Genomic DNA, 15989 nt, shown 5'->3' with positions numbered 1-15989 from the left:
CAGTGGATTGCCCCTCTCCCCTCTGGATGCTGGGGAAGTCAGGAGGGAGGGGGTATGCACAGAGCCCCCCCCCCCCCCCAAAGAGACCTTGCCTTGCACAGGCAGTCCCCAAGAGAGGTTCTGTAGGTTTGGGTTGTTGTAGGTTTTTTCGGGCTCTATGGCCATGTTCTAGAGGCATTCTCTCCTGACGTTTCGCCTGCATCTATGGCAAGCATCCTCAGAGGTAGTGAGGTCATGTAGGTTTGTTCTGAAGTTGAATTTGTATGTAACTCAGAACAAGGACACCTTGTAAGTGCAACTCCAGCCATATATGTATATGTGTGTGTTTTAGCTTTGGATCCCATAGGGAAGGGTAAACACCCACCCCATTCCCCACCCCTGTGCTGTTCTTTGTGCTGCCTGTGCTTCTGTTCAGATGGTTTCACCTCACTTTCTGTCCCTGTGAGGTGTTTCATGTGTGCTGCCTGTGCCTCTGTTCAGATGGTTTCACCTCACTTTCTGTCCCCGTGAGAATTGAATTTGGGGAAACCTGGCTTTGTTGTGGAAACCGGGATTGGAGACTCGGCTTCCTTGGAGACCCCTTTCCCCCATCCCCATAATAATGACTCCTCCAGGAGTGGGTTCCCCATGTTAGGGGCAGATTCCTCTCACTTCCTGTTGCCTCAGTCCTGTTCCTAACTAGGAGTCGTTTGCAAGTTGTACGTTTGTAACTTGGGGACGGCGTGTAGTTCCCTCCTCCTTCTTTGGGACTCTGATTCCAGCCTGTGTTGAAGAGCGATGGCGGGCTGAAGTGATGCTCCTCCGTGTCCTTGCTGCTTGTTGTGTGGGCGCTCCACTCGCTCTGCGTGCATCAATAACTGGGAAGGGGGGGTCTTAATGTCCTTCCTGCCCCCCCCCCCCCGGTCCCAATTGCCTTGCCTTTCTCCGCTGGGAGGGATGTGGTCACCGCCGGAGGACAGGAAGCCACTGAGCCAGCAATGCTGCTTCGCTCACCCGCTCGCTCCCTTCCCGGCAGAAGCTGACCGCCAAGATGCACTCAGGACGCTGAATAATTGAGCCCACTTTGCAGGAGGAAGGCCGGGCGGGGCGGGGTGGGGGGGGGGCAGATGCAAGAGGGAGTCATCCTCATCTCTCAGGGAATGCAAGGTGGGGAAAATATAGGTTGCTTACCTGTAACCGTAGTTTCCTGAGTGCTCACCTGTGAATTTGTGCATATTTTTTGTTGTTCTTATCCGCCATATGTGCAATTCACAGTTGACCACGATGGGAAATGGGCCGCTCTACCTTTCAAGTAGGCATGGGCCAATTTAAGCCCTCCAGGTGTTTTGGACTCCAACTCCCAGCATTCCTCACAGCCTCAGGCCCCTTCCTTTTCCCCCTCCGCCGCTTAAGCGGCGGAGGGGGAAAAGGAAAGGGCCTGAGGCTGTGAGGAATGCTGGGAGTTGGAGTCCAAAACACCTGGAGGGCCCAAGATCCCCCATTAATAGATTTTACTTTATTACCTGCCTCTATTCACAGCTTGAAGTGGTGGATACAACACATTCAGAAACTTCCAAGCATACAATATATACAATAAATTATACACACACACACACACATATTGTGCGTGTGCTTGTGTGTGTGTGTGTGTGTGTGTGTGTGTGTATATATATATATCGCAGCAATAGATTGCTGGGTCCGCACCTCTTCTGCATGGGTCTTCAATTGCGTTTTGACTTCCGACCGCTCCAAGCTATCAGACTTGGTCAGGTTGTTCCCTATCCATTGCAGGCTGGGTGGCCATCTGTTGGGGTGGGTCAGATTTGTGCTTTTCCTGCCTGGCAGAAAGAAGAGGGCTAGGCTGGATTTGTGTGTGTGTGTGAGAGAAACTGCATATCGCTTCTGGTGTGAGAGGATTGGCTGTCTGTAAGGATGTTGCCCGGATGTTTTGATTCCTGACCATCCTCGTGGGAGGCTTCTCTCATGTCCCCTTTGTATGGGGAGCTGGAGCTCACAGAGGGAGCTCATCCGCGCTCTCCCCTGATTTGAATCTACAACCTTGCCATCGAATGCTCCGGCTGGGCTGGGCGGCCCTGGGGATCATTTCTAACTTTAGGATCATGTGCCCATCTCCTTCCCTGGAGATATTTAAGCAGAGGCTGGGTGGCCATCTGTCGGGAGGGATCGGATTGTGCTTTCCTGCCTGGCAGAAAGGAGAGGGCTGGGCTGAATGGCCCTTGGGATCTCTTCTAATGTTAGGATCCTGTCTATCTCTCCATCTCCTTCCCTGGAGGTATTTCAGCAGAGGCTGGGTGGCCATCTGTCGGGAAGGATTGGATTGTGCTTTCCTGCCCAGCAGGAAGAAGAGGGCTGAGCTGGGCTGGCTGGCCCTCTTTGGGGTCTCTTCCAACTCTAGGAGCCTTTGATTCTCAGTTGGCCAGGCGCTCCCCTGCGGTCAGTGCCAGTGGTCAGTGGCTGCATGGGAGGGGGGCTGGGCCTGATGCCTTGCGCAGGAAGAGGAGGAGGAGTCCAAGGCGGTGGAGAAGGCTTCCTGCTCTCTGGCCTTGTCCTGGGCTCTTTAGTGGCTTTCTCCCCCCCCCCCCCCTCCAAAACCAGTCTGCTGTTATTGTTGTTGCTAGCTATTATTGTTATGTTGTTTTACGGTGTTTTACAATGTCTTAATTGTTATTGTTTTGTTTTTAATTTTAATTGTATTCTGGCTTGGGCTTGGGCCCCATGTAAGCTGCCCCTTCAGGGAGATAGAGGCAGGGTAGAAGAATAAAGTTGTTGTTGTTGTTCTTCTTCTTCTTCCTCTCCTCCTCCTCCTCCTCTTCTTCCAATTCTTCTTCCTCCTCCTCCTCCTCTTCTTCTTCCAATTCTTCCTCCTCTTCTCCTCCTTCTCATGCTTCTTCCTCCTCCTCCTCCTCTTCTTCCAATTCTTCCTATTCCTCCTCTTCTTCTCCTCCTCCTCCTTCTCATTCTTCTTCCTCTTCCTCCTCCTCTTCTTCCAATTCTTCCTCCTCTCCTCCTCCTCCTCCTCCTTCTCATTCTTCCTCCTCCTCCTCTCTTCTTCTTCTTCCTCTTCTTCCAATTCTTCCTACTCATCTTCTTCTCCTTCCTCCTCCTACTCTTCTTCTTCCTCCTCCTCTTCTTCTTCCAATTCTTCCTCCTCTCCTCCTCCTTCTCATTCTTCTTCCTCTTCCTCCTCCTCTTCTTCTTCTTCTTCTTCTTCCAATTCTTCCTCCTCTTCTCCTTCTCATTCTTCTTATTCTTACTGTCCTCCTCCTCCTCCTCCTCTTCTTCTTCTTCCAATTCTTCCTCTCTTCTCCTCCTCCTCCTCCTTAGCTGGGGGAGCCCGGACCCCCAGATCGAAGTACAGACATAATAATAACAACAACAACAATAATTATGATGATGATGCTACAGGGCGACTGGAGGGTCAGAGCCAGCCCCCCCCCCCCCCCCCGAGATCCCTTAGGGCTTCTCTGCTCCTGGCTTTGGTGTGGGGCTCCCCTTCAAGGGGGGGGGTGTCTCTGCTTGGTGAGACTTGGCCCTTTGCCGGAGGGGCATTGTCTCGCAGGACAGGCTCAGGAAGGGGGAGGAGGAAGCACCGCTGGGCCTGATACGGGAAGTAGGAAGCGGAGGGAGCGCTGGGCCCCTCTCCTTCCTGGAGGCAGAGGCCCGCTGGAGGGAGGGGGAGGCCAGGCCAGGGTCCTTCCCACAGCCCTCCCCCTCCCTCCCTGGGATGGAGCCAGGTGCCTTCCTCTCCCCCTCCCCTCCTCTTTGGGCAGCTGTAAACATTCCTCCGCCTGGCTTCCAGCTGGGAAAAGGGGGGGGGGCAAGGTTGCTTCCTGGCACGGGAAGGGGAGCCCTCCCACCCCTTTCCTCGGGACTGGCCTCTCTTTTTATGGGAGGGGGGGCAAATGGGGCATGGCTCCGGTCAGTCGTGTGTGTGTCTTTGTGAATGGAAGGGGGTCTTTTCCCCCAGCCTTGTGTTTCCACCTTTGAGCCTCTCAGCTTGTGTTTTGGGGGCCTCTCGGGTATTGTTTGGGTGATGTCTCGTGCTTCATTTGGGGGGGGGGTGGCATCTCATATTTTGGATTGGGGGCTCTTCTTCGGCCTTTGCGTTTCCACCTTTGCGCTTGTGTTTTGGGGGCCTCTCGGGTATTGTTTGGGTGATATCTCGTGCTTCATTTGGGGGGGGGGTGGCATCTCATATTTTGGATTGGGGGCTCTTCTTCGGCCTTTGGTTTGAGGTCCCTCATGCTCTGCTTCCCCCCGCAGTGTGGACGAACGTGGAGCCGCGCTCCGTGGCGGTCTTCCCCTGGCACTCGCTGGTGCCCTTCCTGGCCCCCAGCCAGCCGACTCCTCTGTCCAGCCCAGCGAAGGCCAGCAGCCTGCCAGCCACCCCTCGGGCTGCGGCCAGAGCAAAGGTGAGGAGGGGGCCGCAAGGGGGGAGGGGGCTGCCCTGTCACTTATGTGTTCCTCTCACATGATCCCTTGCTTCCCCCCCCCCCCAGAGCCCCCGGAGTCAGCTGCCGTGGCCCACGAGCCCCCCAGTGGCGTGGCCGGCACCTCCTCCTCTTCGGGGCCTGAGTCCGTGGTCAGGCCAAGTGCCCCCCGCCCTGACAGCCCCATTCCAGCCCCCCGGCCCCCCTCGGCCGCAGCAGCCGGGTCCATCGGAGGGCCCCCCTCGCAGCAGCAGCAACAGGAAGAGGATGCCACGGGCCCCCCACGCCTGGACAGCGAGACTGAGAGCGACCACGATGACGCGTGAGTCTGGCTTCGGCCCACTTGGGCATTCCCCTACAGCAGTGGTTCTCCACCTCCCTAATGCCGTGACCCCTGAATACAGCCCCTCATGTGGTGGTGACCCCCAACCATAATATTGTTTTCAATGCTACTTCATAACAGTCATTTTGCTCCTGTTATAAATCATAATGTAAATATCTGATATGCAGGATGCATTTTCATTCGCTGGACCAAACTGGGCACAAATACCCAATACACCCAAATGTGAATGCTAGTGGGGTTGGGGGAGGATTGATTTTGTAATTTAGGAGTTGTAGTTGCTGGGATTTATAGTTCACTTATAATCAAAGAGCATTCCGAACTCCACCAGCGATGGAATGGAACCAAACTTGGCTCCCATGACCAATGGAAAACTCTGGAAGGATTTGATGGGCATTGACCTTGAGTTTGGGAGTTGTAGTTCACCTATATCCAGAGAGCACTGTGGACTCATGCAATGGTGGATCTGGACTAAACTTGGCACGAATACTCAATATGCCCAAATGTGAACACTGGTGGAGTTTGGGGGAAATAGATCTTGACATTTGGGAGTTGTAGTTGCTGGGATTTATAGTTCATTGCAATCAAAGAACATTCTGAACTCCACCAACGATAGAAGTGGCTCAAACTTCCCACATGGAATCCCCATTACCATCGGAAAATACTGTGTTTTCTTATGGTCTTTGGTGACCCCTCTAACTCCCCCTCACAACCCCCTCATAGAATCATAGAATCAAAGAGTTGGAAGAGACCTCATGGGCCATCCAGTCCAACCCCCTGCCAAGAAGCAGGGGTCCCGACCCCCAGGTTGGGAAACACTGCCCTAGAGAGATCCTGGCACAAGTGGGAATGGCTTCCTTCAGTAGGTTGCAACTGGGAACGAAAAGCTATGTCTTATTTATTTATTTTATTTACATTATTTATATCCTGCCCATATCAGCCTGCAGGCAAGTCAGGGCGGTCTTAGAGTTGGGGGTGGGGGGGGCAGCCCTTGCCTCCCCCCAAGTGCTTTGCGGACCCTTGGGCCTTTTAATACCTTTCTGTGCTTCGTTTGCAATGTGGGTGTTTATGCAAAAAGGCTCCACTCTCTGCTGCCTCTGCTGAGGGAGCCAACACAGCATGTGGGACTGCCTTGCTTCTGAAGAATTTCCAATCCTCTCTCAGCCTAGAAGCCCACCGCCTGGCCCTGGGCAGGTCACGCTCTCTCAGCCCCAGAGGGAGGCAGAGCCACCTCCGCAGAACAAGCCTTAGGGTTGACATCCCTCGGGAGTGGAGTTCAGAATGTTCTTTGATTGCAATGAACTATAAATCCCAGCAACTACAACTCCCAAAAGTCAAGGTCCATTTTCCCCAGGCTCCACCAGTGTTCACATTTGGGCATATTGAGTATTCGTGCCAAGTTTGGTCCAGATCCACCATTGCTTGCGTCCACAGTGCTCTCTGGATGTAGGTGAACTACAACTCCCAAACTCAAGGTCAATGCCCATCAAACCCTTCCAGTGTTTTCCATTGGTCATGGGAGCCAAGTTTGGTTCAAATCCATCGCTGGTGGAGTTCGGAATGCTCTCTGATTATAAGTGGACTATAAATCCCAGCAACTACAACTCCCAAATTACAAAATCAGTCCTCCCCCCAACCTCACTAGCATTCACATTTGGGTGTATTGGTTATTTGGGATTTGAAAATACATCCTGCATATCAGATATTTACATTACAATTCCTAACAGTAGCAAAATTACAGTTACGAAATAGCAATGAAAATGTTATGCTTGGGGGTCACCACAACGTGGGGAACTATACTAAGGGGTCGCAGCATTAGAAAGGTTGAGAACCAAGTTTGGTCCAGATTCACCATTGCATTTATTTATCTTGTGCTTCTCGAGTCCCAACTTCATGGCGTCATTGAGTTTTGCCTGATTGCCTTCAAACCAGCTGTGGTGCACGTTTGCCGGCCTTTGGTTCTCGACCCGCTTCCTTCCCTCTTTCTGCAGGTTCCTGTCGATTGTGTCTCCCGAGATCCCGCTCTCGCTCCCTCCGGGAAAGCGCCGGACGCAGTCGCTGAGTGCTCTGCCCAAAGACCGGGACTCCTCCTCCGAGAAGGACGGCCGCAGCCCCAACAAGGTGCCGGCCCTTTGCTCCTCCTGCTGCGGAGGGAGAGGTGTGTGTGTGGGGGGGGATCTTCTGGGGCCACCCTTTGAACCCACTCCTCCGTTCCTCTTTCCGGCAGAGGGAGAAAGACCACATCCGGCGACCGATGAACGCCTTCATGATCTTCAGCAAGAGGCACCGGGCCCTGGTCCACCAGCGGCACCCCAACCAGGACAACCGCACCGTCAGCAAGATCCTGGGCGAGTGGTGGTACGCGCTGGGCCCCAAGGAGAAACAGAAATACCACGATCTGGCCTTCCAGGTATGGCTGCCCCTCGGACCAGGGATTCCCCCAATTGGGAAGGACTCGTTGACCTTTCGTGCCCTCACCGGCCAGACCGTGATGCATATAATATAATAATAATAGTAATAATAATAATAATAATAATAATAATAATAATAATAACAACTTTATTTATACCCCGCCACCATCTCCCCAAGGGACTCTGTGCGGCTTACATGAGGCCAAGCCCACAGTACATCAATAAACAAAGCAATAACAAAACAATCAATACAATACAATTAATACATGGATGTTCAAACAAGCATTCGGTTAATCCGAGGCAATAAAATTGTTGATTAAGGACTGGTAATCATGGACGATGAAATTGGATTACGATTCTAGTTAAGAAATGCATTGGATTATATTGGTGGCCCAATATTATGTATTGTATGTTGTTTTATGCTTTTAAACTGAATATTGTTGATTGTTGTGGAGTTGTAAACCGCGTTGAGTCGCCAATTTAGGCTGAGAAACGGCGGTATACAAGCGCAGTAATAAATAAATAAAGAAATAATAATATAAATCACATAAACAAAAAATAAACAATCAACAGTAACACACAAGCATTTAAAAACCAGTGGCCGGGCCAAATGTAATAGATTAAAATTTAAAAAATAATGCTGGACATGAACAGGGTAGAATATAACTGGGATAGGTGGAACGGGGGTGTTGTGGGGAGAGGTCCACGTCGGGATCCTGGTTCACCGCCTTCCATGCGTCCAGTGTGGTCCATACCTGGTCCCATGCGGGTGACACGAGGGCAGAAAAGGCGCCTCTCCAATGATGCCTCAGGCTTTGTTTTGGTGACCTCTCATGCTTTGTTTGGAGGGCCTCGTTCTTTGTTTTGGGGTCTCTCCGGTTTTGTTTTAGGAGATACCCCGCCCTTTCTTTGGGGGTCTCTCCTGCTTTGTTTTGGTGACACCTCATGCTTGGTTTGGGGGTCTCAGATGTGAGACTGCGGGCATCGGAGGGCGGCTGGAGTCTTCTTCTTTGAGGATACCGAATTCTATTTGTGTGTGGCACCTTGAGGGCTTTTTTAGCTGCCCCGAGTCCTTTCGGAGAGATGTGGGGGGGGGGGGGGGTTACAAATAAAGATTTATTATTGGATGGCCATCTGTCAGGGGTGATTTGAATGCAATATTCCTGCTTCTTGGCAGAATGGGGTTGGACTGGATGGCCCATGAGGTCTCTTCCAACTCTTTGATTCTATGATTTTATGATTCTATGATTATTATTTGTATAAGTTCTTGTGGGTCTTTTCGGGCTATATGGCCATGTTCTAGAGGCATTCTCTCCTGACGTTTCGCCTGCATCTATGGCAAGCATCCTCAGAGGTGAGGTCTGTTTGGTAACTGGGAAAAGGGGTTTATATATCTGTGGAATGACCAGGGTGAGACAAAGGACTTTTGTCAGTTGGGCTAGGTGTGAATATTTCAACTGACCACCTTGATTAGCATACAATGGGCTGACTGTGCCTGGAGCAAACTCTTCTTGAAAGGTGATTAGAGTCTCACCCTGGTCATTCCACAGATATATAAACCCCTTTTCCCAGTTACCAAACAGAAGACCTCACTACCTCTGAGGATGCTTGCCATAGATGCAGGCGAAACGTCAGGAGAAATTGAATAATTGAGTAATTTGAGTAATTTAGTGCAATCTGGGAATGGAACATAGGAATGGAACAATGGACGACGAACCTGGACTACGCTTGGATGATGAGAAGATTGGGTATGGTTGCTTTTTGTAATAATTGTGCATTGTAATTGCTTATTGGTAATTTATGGATCATGTGTTAAGTCAATTGTTATATGTTGTATGGAACCACTGCTGTTTCTACTGTTTTTACTGTTTGTGAACCGCCGTGAGTCGCCTTCGGGCTTGAGATACAGCCGTAGAGAAGCAAAGTAAATAAATAAATAAGAAATGCCTCTAGAACATGGCCGTATAGCCCGAAAAGACCCACAAGAACTGAGTGATTTCAGCCATGAAAGCCTTCGACAATACATTATTATTTGTGCTTGAGCGGAGGGGGGGCTTCAGCCCGGCTCACGGCTCTCCATCCTCTGCTCAGAATGAATTGGTAGAGCAAGATTTACTCGGGTTGGATGTTCGGGGCTTTGGGTGCCAGATTTACCCTCCTGCAGCATGTCTCCTTTCCAGAGACACGTGTAGCATGTGCCACACGTCTCCCTCTTCCCTCCTCTCAAATGCATCCCCTCCCCCTCTGTACCCAGGTGAAGGAGGCCCACTTCAAAGCGCACCCGGACTGGAAGTGGTGCAACAAGGACCGGAAGAAGTCCACCTCCGACCTGAAGCCCCTGGGACCCGGGGGATGCGCCAAGGAGATGCGGGAGCGCAGCATGTCCGAGACAGGAGGCGCCGCCCTCCCTGGAGGTGAGCCCCTCCCTCCCTCCTTCCCCCCTCCCCCACCCCCCTCGGCCCTCCTGACCTTTCCCCCCTCCCTTCCTCGCAGGTCCCTCTGAGATGCAGGTGCTGCTGGGGCCGGAGGGGAAGGCCGGCCTGGCAGGGGCCGAGGGCCGTGGGGAGCGCATCCTGCCCACCACGGGGACCGGGAGCCAGCGCCCGCGCGCCTTCTCCCACAGTGGGGTCCACGGCATGGAGAGCGAATGGGAGAGCCAGGTACGGGGCCGTTTTCGGGGATGAAGCGTTGGGGGCTCAGGTTGGCACCTGCCCAGTTGGTTTCCTTGGGGGGCTTCGGTACCCAGCATTGCCGGCGTCGTAACACTGTTTGCTAGGCACTGTAGTCATTTGTTTTGGGGTTTCATGAACGATGGAGTGAACTACAACTCCCATCATCTTGCACCAGTCTTCTGCCCCCTTTTTCAGTGCTTTTTGTTGGTCACTGGGGAGGTGGGAGTCTGTGCAAAATTCTGTGGTTGGTGGGCATCATAGCAGCCATTTTGGAAAATACGTACGAACATAGGTAGAATATATTGGATAGATACATGCATGTATAATCTGGCTTTTATTTATATAGATATAGGTTAGAAACACAGAAAGATAGGTTAGATCAGTGTTTCTCAACCTTCCTAATGCTGTGACCCCTTATAACAGTTCCTCCTGTTGTACTGACCCCCAACCATAACATTATTTTTGTTACTACTTCATAACTCATTTTGCTACAGTTATGAATTATGCAAATTCATAACTGTAGAATTATGTAAATTCATAATAACAGCAGATATGTAAATATCTGATAAAGCAGGATGTATTTTCATTCACTGGATCAAATACCTAATAATAAGCTCTAATTTGAATACTGATGGGTTAGAGGGGCATTGATTTTGTCACTTGGGAGTGGTAGTTGCTGGGATTTATAGTTCACCTGCCATCAAAGAGCTTTCTGAACTCCACCAATGATGGAATAGAACCAAACTTGGTACACAGAACTACCACGACCAACAAAAAATACTAGAAGGGTTTTCTGAGCATTGACCTTGAGTTCTGGAGTTGTAGTTCACCTATATCCACAGAGCAATGTGGACTCAATGATGGATCTGGCCCAAACTTGGCACGAATACCCAATATGCCCAAATGCAAACACTGGTGGAGTTTGGATAAAATAGACCTCGACATTTGGGAGTTGTAGTTGCTGGGATTTATAGTTCACCTCGAATCAAAGAGCACTCTGAACTCCACCAGCGATGGAATGGAACCAAACTTGGCACACAGAACCCTCCTGACCAACAGAAAATACTGGAAGGGTTTGCTGAGCATTGACTTTAAGTTTGGGAGTTGTAGTTCACCTACATCCAGAGAGCACTGTGGACACAGTACTTCATGACCAACAGAAAATACTGAGTTTTCTGACGGTCTTTGGCGACCCCTCTGCAACCCCGTCGCGACCCCCCCCAGGGGTCCCGACCCCCAGGTTGAGAAACACTGGGTTAGATATATAGATATGGAAAGATGTTCATGGGTGTGCCGGTCAAGCGCAGTCCTTGAGGTGGGAGAAGCGTGTATTTCTGGGCCGCAGCCCCTCCCGCCCACCCACCCTGTCCCACCCGCTACCTGTCCTCCTCTTGGGGTGTGTCTCTGAGGGTCTCCTTGTGCTACCTCCCCCACAGGTGTGTCCGGGGCCCCCGCTCTTCTCCAGTGGGAAGGGCCCATTTGTGGGGCTGGTGCCTTCGGGGTCGCCTTTCGCGCAGCCAGGGGAGGGGCCCCGGCACCCGCTGCTGCCCCCACCGCCACACGCCTCGCGCACCTCCCGCTCCCAGCGCACCACCAGCGAGGACATGACCAGCGACGAGGAGCGGATGGTCATCTGCGAGGAGGAGGGTGATGACGACGTCATCGGTGAGCATATCCTCGGCTCTTTACCTTCCTTGGATTTCGACCTCTTGCTGGGAATATGCCGGGAAAGTCAGGCCAGCGCTCCGAAGAGGGCAGGATGCCCTGGCGCGTCCATTCCCTTTCCCTCATAGAATCATAGAATCATAGAATCAAAGAGTTGGAAGAGACCTCATGGGCCATCCAGTCCAACCCCATTCTGCCAAGAAGCAGGAATATTGCATTCAAATCACCCCTGACAGATGGCCATCCAGCCTCTGCTTAAAAGCTTCCAAAGAAGGAGCCTCCACCACACTCCCCCTGGGGCAGAGAGTTCCACTGCTGAACGGCTCTCACAGTCAGGAAGTTCTTCCTAATGTTCAGATGGAATCTCCTCTCTTGTAGTTTGAAGCCATTGTTCCATTTCGTCCTCGTCTCCAAGGAAGCAGAAAGGAAGTTCCCTCCCTCCTCCTCCCTGTGGCTTCCTCTCACATATTTATACATGGCTATCATGTCTCCTCTCAGCCTTCTCTTCTTCAGGCTAAACATGCCCAGCTCCTTAAGCCGCTCCTCATAGGGCTTGTTCTCCAAACCCTGGATCATTTTAGTCGCCCTCCTCTGGACACATTCCAGCTTGTCAATATCTCTCTTGAATTGTGGTGCCCAGAATTGGACACAATATTCCAGGTAAAGTGGTCTAACCAAAGCAGAATAGAGGGGTAGCATGACTTCCTTGGATCTAGACACTAGGTTCCTCTTGATGCAGGCCAAAATCCCATTGGCTTTTTTTGCCGCCAAATCACATTGTTGGCTCATGTTTAACTTCCTCCCCACGAGGACTCCAAGATCTTTTTCACACGTCCTGCTCTCGAGCCAGGCATTGTCCCCCATTCTGTATCTTACTGCTCTCGAGCCAGGCGTCCCCTCAGAGAAGCAGAACCAGCCAAACGGGGGGGTTCATGCCAATGTCCGAAATGAGTGATTCAGAGGGTGAGGCTGATTTGATGGTGGCTTTACGGCTGTGGCCTTCACGTCATTCGGGGCTTCTGTTTATGCCCGCGGGGTTTAAATCCCGATGTTTGCTTTGCCTGCCTTGAGCGGGCTTTTTTGTGGACACAGACCAGTCGTTGGGATTTTCCTGCCGCCGTTCCAGCTGCCGTTGGAGCACAGCTCCCCCCCCCCCCCCAGCCCCCAAATCCCTGCTGTATTGGCACTGTCATCTGCGGTCAGTGTATTTGAAGGTCTGCCGTAATCCTGCCTCTGGGATAAGAGCCCGCTCCTCCTCTGCTGGCCCCTCCCTCCCCATCCCTCCAGCTTAGGCTCGTGCGCCAGCTGCACCCGTACCTTGGGAAGTCTGACTTTGCCACGGTAGTCCACGCTCTGGTTACATCCCGCTTAGACTACTGCAACGCTCTCTACGTAGGGTTGCTCTTGAAGACGGCCCGGAAGCTCCAACTGGTCCAACGTGCAGCAGCCATGACACTAACAGGAGCGGGACGTAGGGAGCATACAACCCCCCTGCTGTACCAGCTCCGCTGGCTGCCGATCTGCTACCGGGCTCAATTCAAGGTGCTGGCATTGGCCTATAAAGCCCTAAACGGTTCCGGCCCAAGATACCTAACTGACCGCCTCTCGGCCTATGAACCCACGAGGACTTTGAGATCTTCCAGGGAGGCCCTGCTCTCGATCCCACCTGCCTCACATGCACGGCTGGTGGGGACGAGAGATAGGGCCTTCTCGGTGGTGGCTCCTCGGCTGTGGAACACCCTTCCCGTGGACATCAGGCTAGCCCCCTCCCTGATGATATTCCGCAGGAAGCTAAAGACCTGGCTATTTAAGAAGGCATTTGATCAATAGTGCAATGAGGAGATTCCATCTGAACATTAGGAAGAACTTCCTGACTGTGAGAGCCGTTCAGCAGTGGAACTCTCTGCCCCGGAGTGTGGTGGAGGCTCCTTCTTTGGAAGCTTTGAAACAGAGGCTGGATGGCCATCTGTCAGGGGTGATTTGAATGCAATATTCCTGCTTCTTGGCAGGGGGTTGGACTGGATGGCCCATGAGGTCTCTTCCAATTCTTTGATTCTATGATTCTATGATTGGCAATTGACCATAGGAATGGAACACCGGAAATGAGATCGGATTGTGGCTTGACGATGAGACGATTCGGAATTTAGTAGTAAATTTGTAGTAATGTTGTTGTCTGTTAAGATGTTTTTATGATGAATTATGATGAATTGCACACTGTTTTGCACTATGCTTTGTAGATTGTTGTACACCGCAATGAGTCGCCCTTGGGGGCTGAGAATTGCGGTATATAAGCGCAGTAAATAAATAAATAAATCCCACTGTCTGTCTCTCCTGGGAGTTTTGGGAAGGGGGGGACACCCTCTCTGTGTATGTGTGTGAAGGCCTCTCGCTCACTCACTCCCTCACTTTGCCCCCTTTCAGCGGAAGACGGGTTCAACCCTCCGGACGTGGACCTGAAGTGCAAGGAGCGGGTGACGGACAGCGAGGACAGCGAGGGCTCCGTGGGGGAGGGGCCCGAGGGGAAGGTCAGCGGGGTTGCAGAAGCTGTGGGCGGGGGGGTGTCGCTACTGGGGGGAATTAGGGTTAATTTGGCCCCGGAACCCTATTAATGGCAGACTCTCCTTCGCTTGCAGGACTTTGCCCGGAAGCGCTTCTCCCCGGTCATCCGCTCGGCTGCCCCGTCTCCAGCCTCCGGCCCCCCTCCCCCTCCGGCCCTGGACTTGGACCCCCCTCCCCCGCCCACGTCCGGCCACGACCCCCAGCAGCAGCAGCCCCTCCTCCCCAAACCCTACGGCTCTTTCCAGGCGGCACCCAGCCCCTCCTCCTCGTCTTTCAAGGCCCAGGACTCACGCGGGGCGCCCCGACCAATCAGCAACGCACCTGCAGCCAAGCGGCCGGAGCCCCGCTTCGACCCCTCTTTGGCCGCGGCGTCATACCGGCGGAAACGGGCAGACAGTGCCGGGCCGGAGTGTGGGGCAGCAGCCCCCCTGCACTCGGTCATCTCCTCGGCCGGCGGGGGCCTGGTTCAGGCGGTGGTGCTGCCGGACGCCGCCCGCTTGCCCTCGGGGACGGTGCTGGTGACGGCCCCCTCCACGGGACCCCTGGGCGGGGGTGTAATCGGCTACAGCGGGACTCCGCACGGCATGACTCGAGCGGCCTCCACCGTGGTCACCAACGTGGTCCGGCCAGTCAGCAGCACCCCGGTGCCCATCGCCAGCAAATCCTTCCTGCGGGGGTCCGGGGAGGGGCCGCCCCTGCTCAGCCCCCACCCGCCGACGGAGATCAATGTGAAGCAATCTGAGGGTGGGGGCCTCTCCGTGGGGCGCGTGGGGGTGTTTTATGCGGAGAAGAAGGGCCCCCCACCGCCCGTCTCCAGCGGCAACGTCCAGCCCCCCTCCTCTTCCCACCTGCTGACCAGTTCGCTCCTGGGGCCGGGCCTGGCCGCCGTGGGGAAGGGCCCTCCTGCTGGGCCAGGGGGGCTGGTGACCAACCTGCTGGTGGGGGCACAGGGGGGCGCTGGGGGGGCGGGGGTCCCGGTGGCAGTACTCCCCCCGGGGGCTGCCCTGGCCCCACCCGCACCTGCCGTGCAGTTCATCGCCCAGAGCCCCCCTGGCCCCAACGGGCCCCTCCCGCTCGGCCTTCTCCAGCCGCAAAGCCTGCTCTCGGGGACCGGGGCCAAGGCGGGGGGCATCGCGCAGGTCCAGTACATCCTGCCCTCGCTGCCGCAGCCGCTGCAGGTCTCCTCCGCCGGGGGGAAGGGAGCGGCGGCAGCGCCCCCCAGCATCCACTTCACCCTCCCGCCGGCCAATGGGAAGGTGTTGGCTGCCCCCCAGACCCCCTTCCCCATCCTCCAGCCAGGACCTGGGAACAGCGGTGGCGGCGGCGGGAGTGTCACCATCATGGCTTCCGCACCCAAAGGTGAGGGGGGGGGCGCTTGCCTACCTGTGTGCATCTTGTGGGGAGGGGGATCTCCTTGTTTCATCCTTGTCCCTCTCTCCTCCCTCCCTGCAGCGCAATCGGTGTCTCCGGTCCAGGCCCCTTCACCGGGCAGCACGGCCCATCACCCCCCCTTGGCGCCTGGAACGGCCGTGCCCCCCGCGGGGCTGCAGGTGCAGGGCAAGGTCCTGGTGCCCATGGCCGCCCCACAGGTAGCCGTCCGGACCACCACGGCCACCCAGCTGCCCCTGGTCTCCCCTCCGTTTTCGGTCCCGGTGCAGAACGGGAGCCAGGCCGCCAGCAAGGTCAGCCCCCCCCCCCCCCCCCGCAATTGGGTCTGGGTCTGCGTTGAGGTGGGGAGGGGGCTGCAAGGAACGACAGGAGCCTCTCTGTGAAAGGTGCTCCGGACAGGGTTGTGCAGGATAGAAGGGGGTCCCCACAGGTCCCCACAGATCCCCTTGCCTCCCACCCAGGGACCCTCCCCCCTTCCCTCCCCCCCCCCTTGATCTGGGGCTCAGCGGGATTCCACTTGCTT

The 15989-nt window shown here is 54.1% G+C and overlaps 1 protein-coding gene across 1 annotated transcript in view; it reads left to right on the top strand.

Annotated features, from left to right (window-relative positions):
- LOC132782264 (protein capicua homolog) overlaps positions 1–15989 on the top strand; it is a 55460-nt gene that overhangs the window by 29297 nt on the left and 10174 nt on the right. The window contains 11 exon segments of the mRNA XM_067461176.1: positions 4264–4341; positions 4344–4412; positions 4500–4752; positions 6762–6891; positions 6998–7180; positions 9436–9595; positions 9675–9841; positions 11290–11518; positions 13940–14043; positions 14152–15436; positions 15530–15759. Coding sequence (XP_067317277.1) covers positions 4264–4341; positions 4344–4412; positions 4500–4752; positions 6762–6891; positions 6998–7180; positions 9436–9595; positions 9675–9841; positions 11290–11518; positions 13940–14043; positions 14152–15436; positions 15530–15759 — 2888 coding nt within the window.

This window comes from Anolis sagrei, chromosome X (assembly GCF_037176765.1).
Source record: "Anolis sagrei isolate rAnoSag1 chromosome X, rAnoSag1.mat, whole genome shotgun sequence".
Taxonomy (NCBI): Eukaryota; Metazoa; Chordata; class Lepidosauria; order Squamata; family Dactyloidae; genus Anolis; species Anolis sagrei.
The sequence above is the reverse complement of the archived record's forward strand: the minus strand, read 5'-3'. Positions and strand labels throughout refer to the sequence as shown.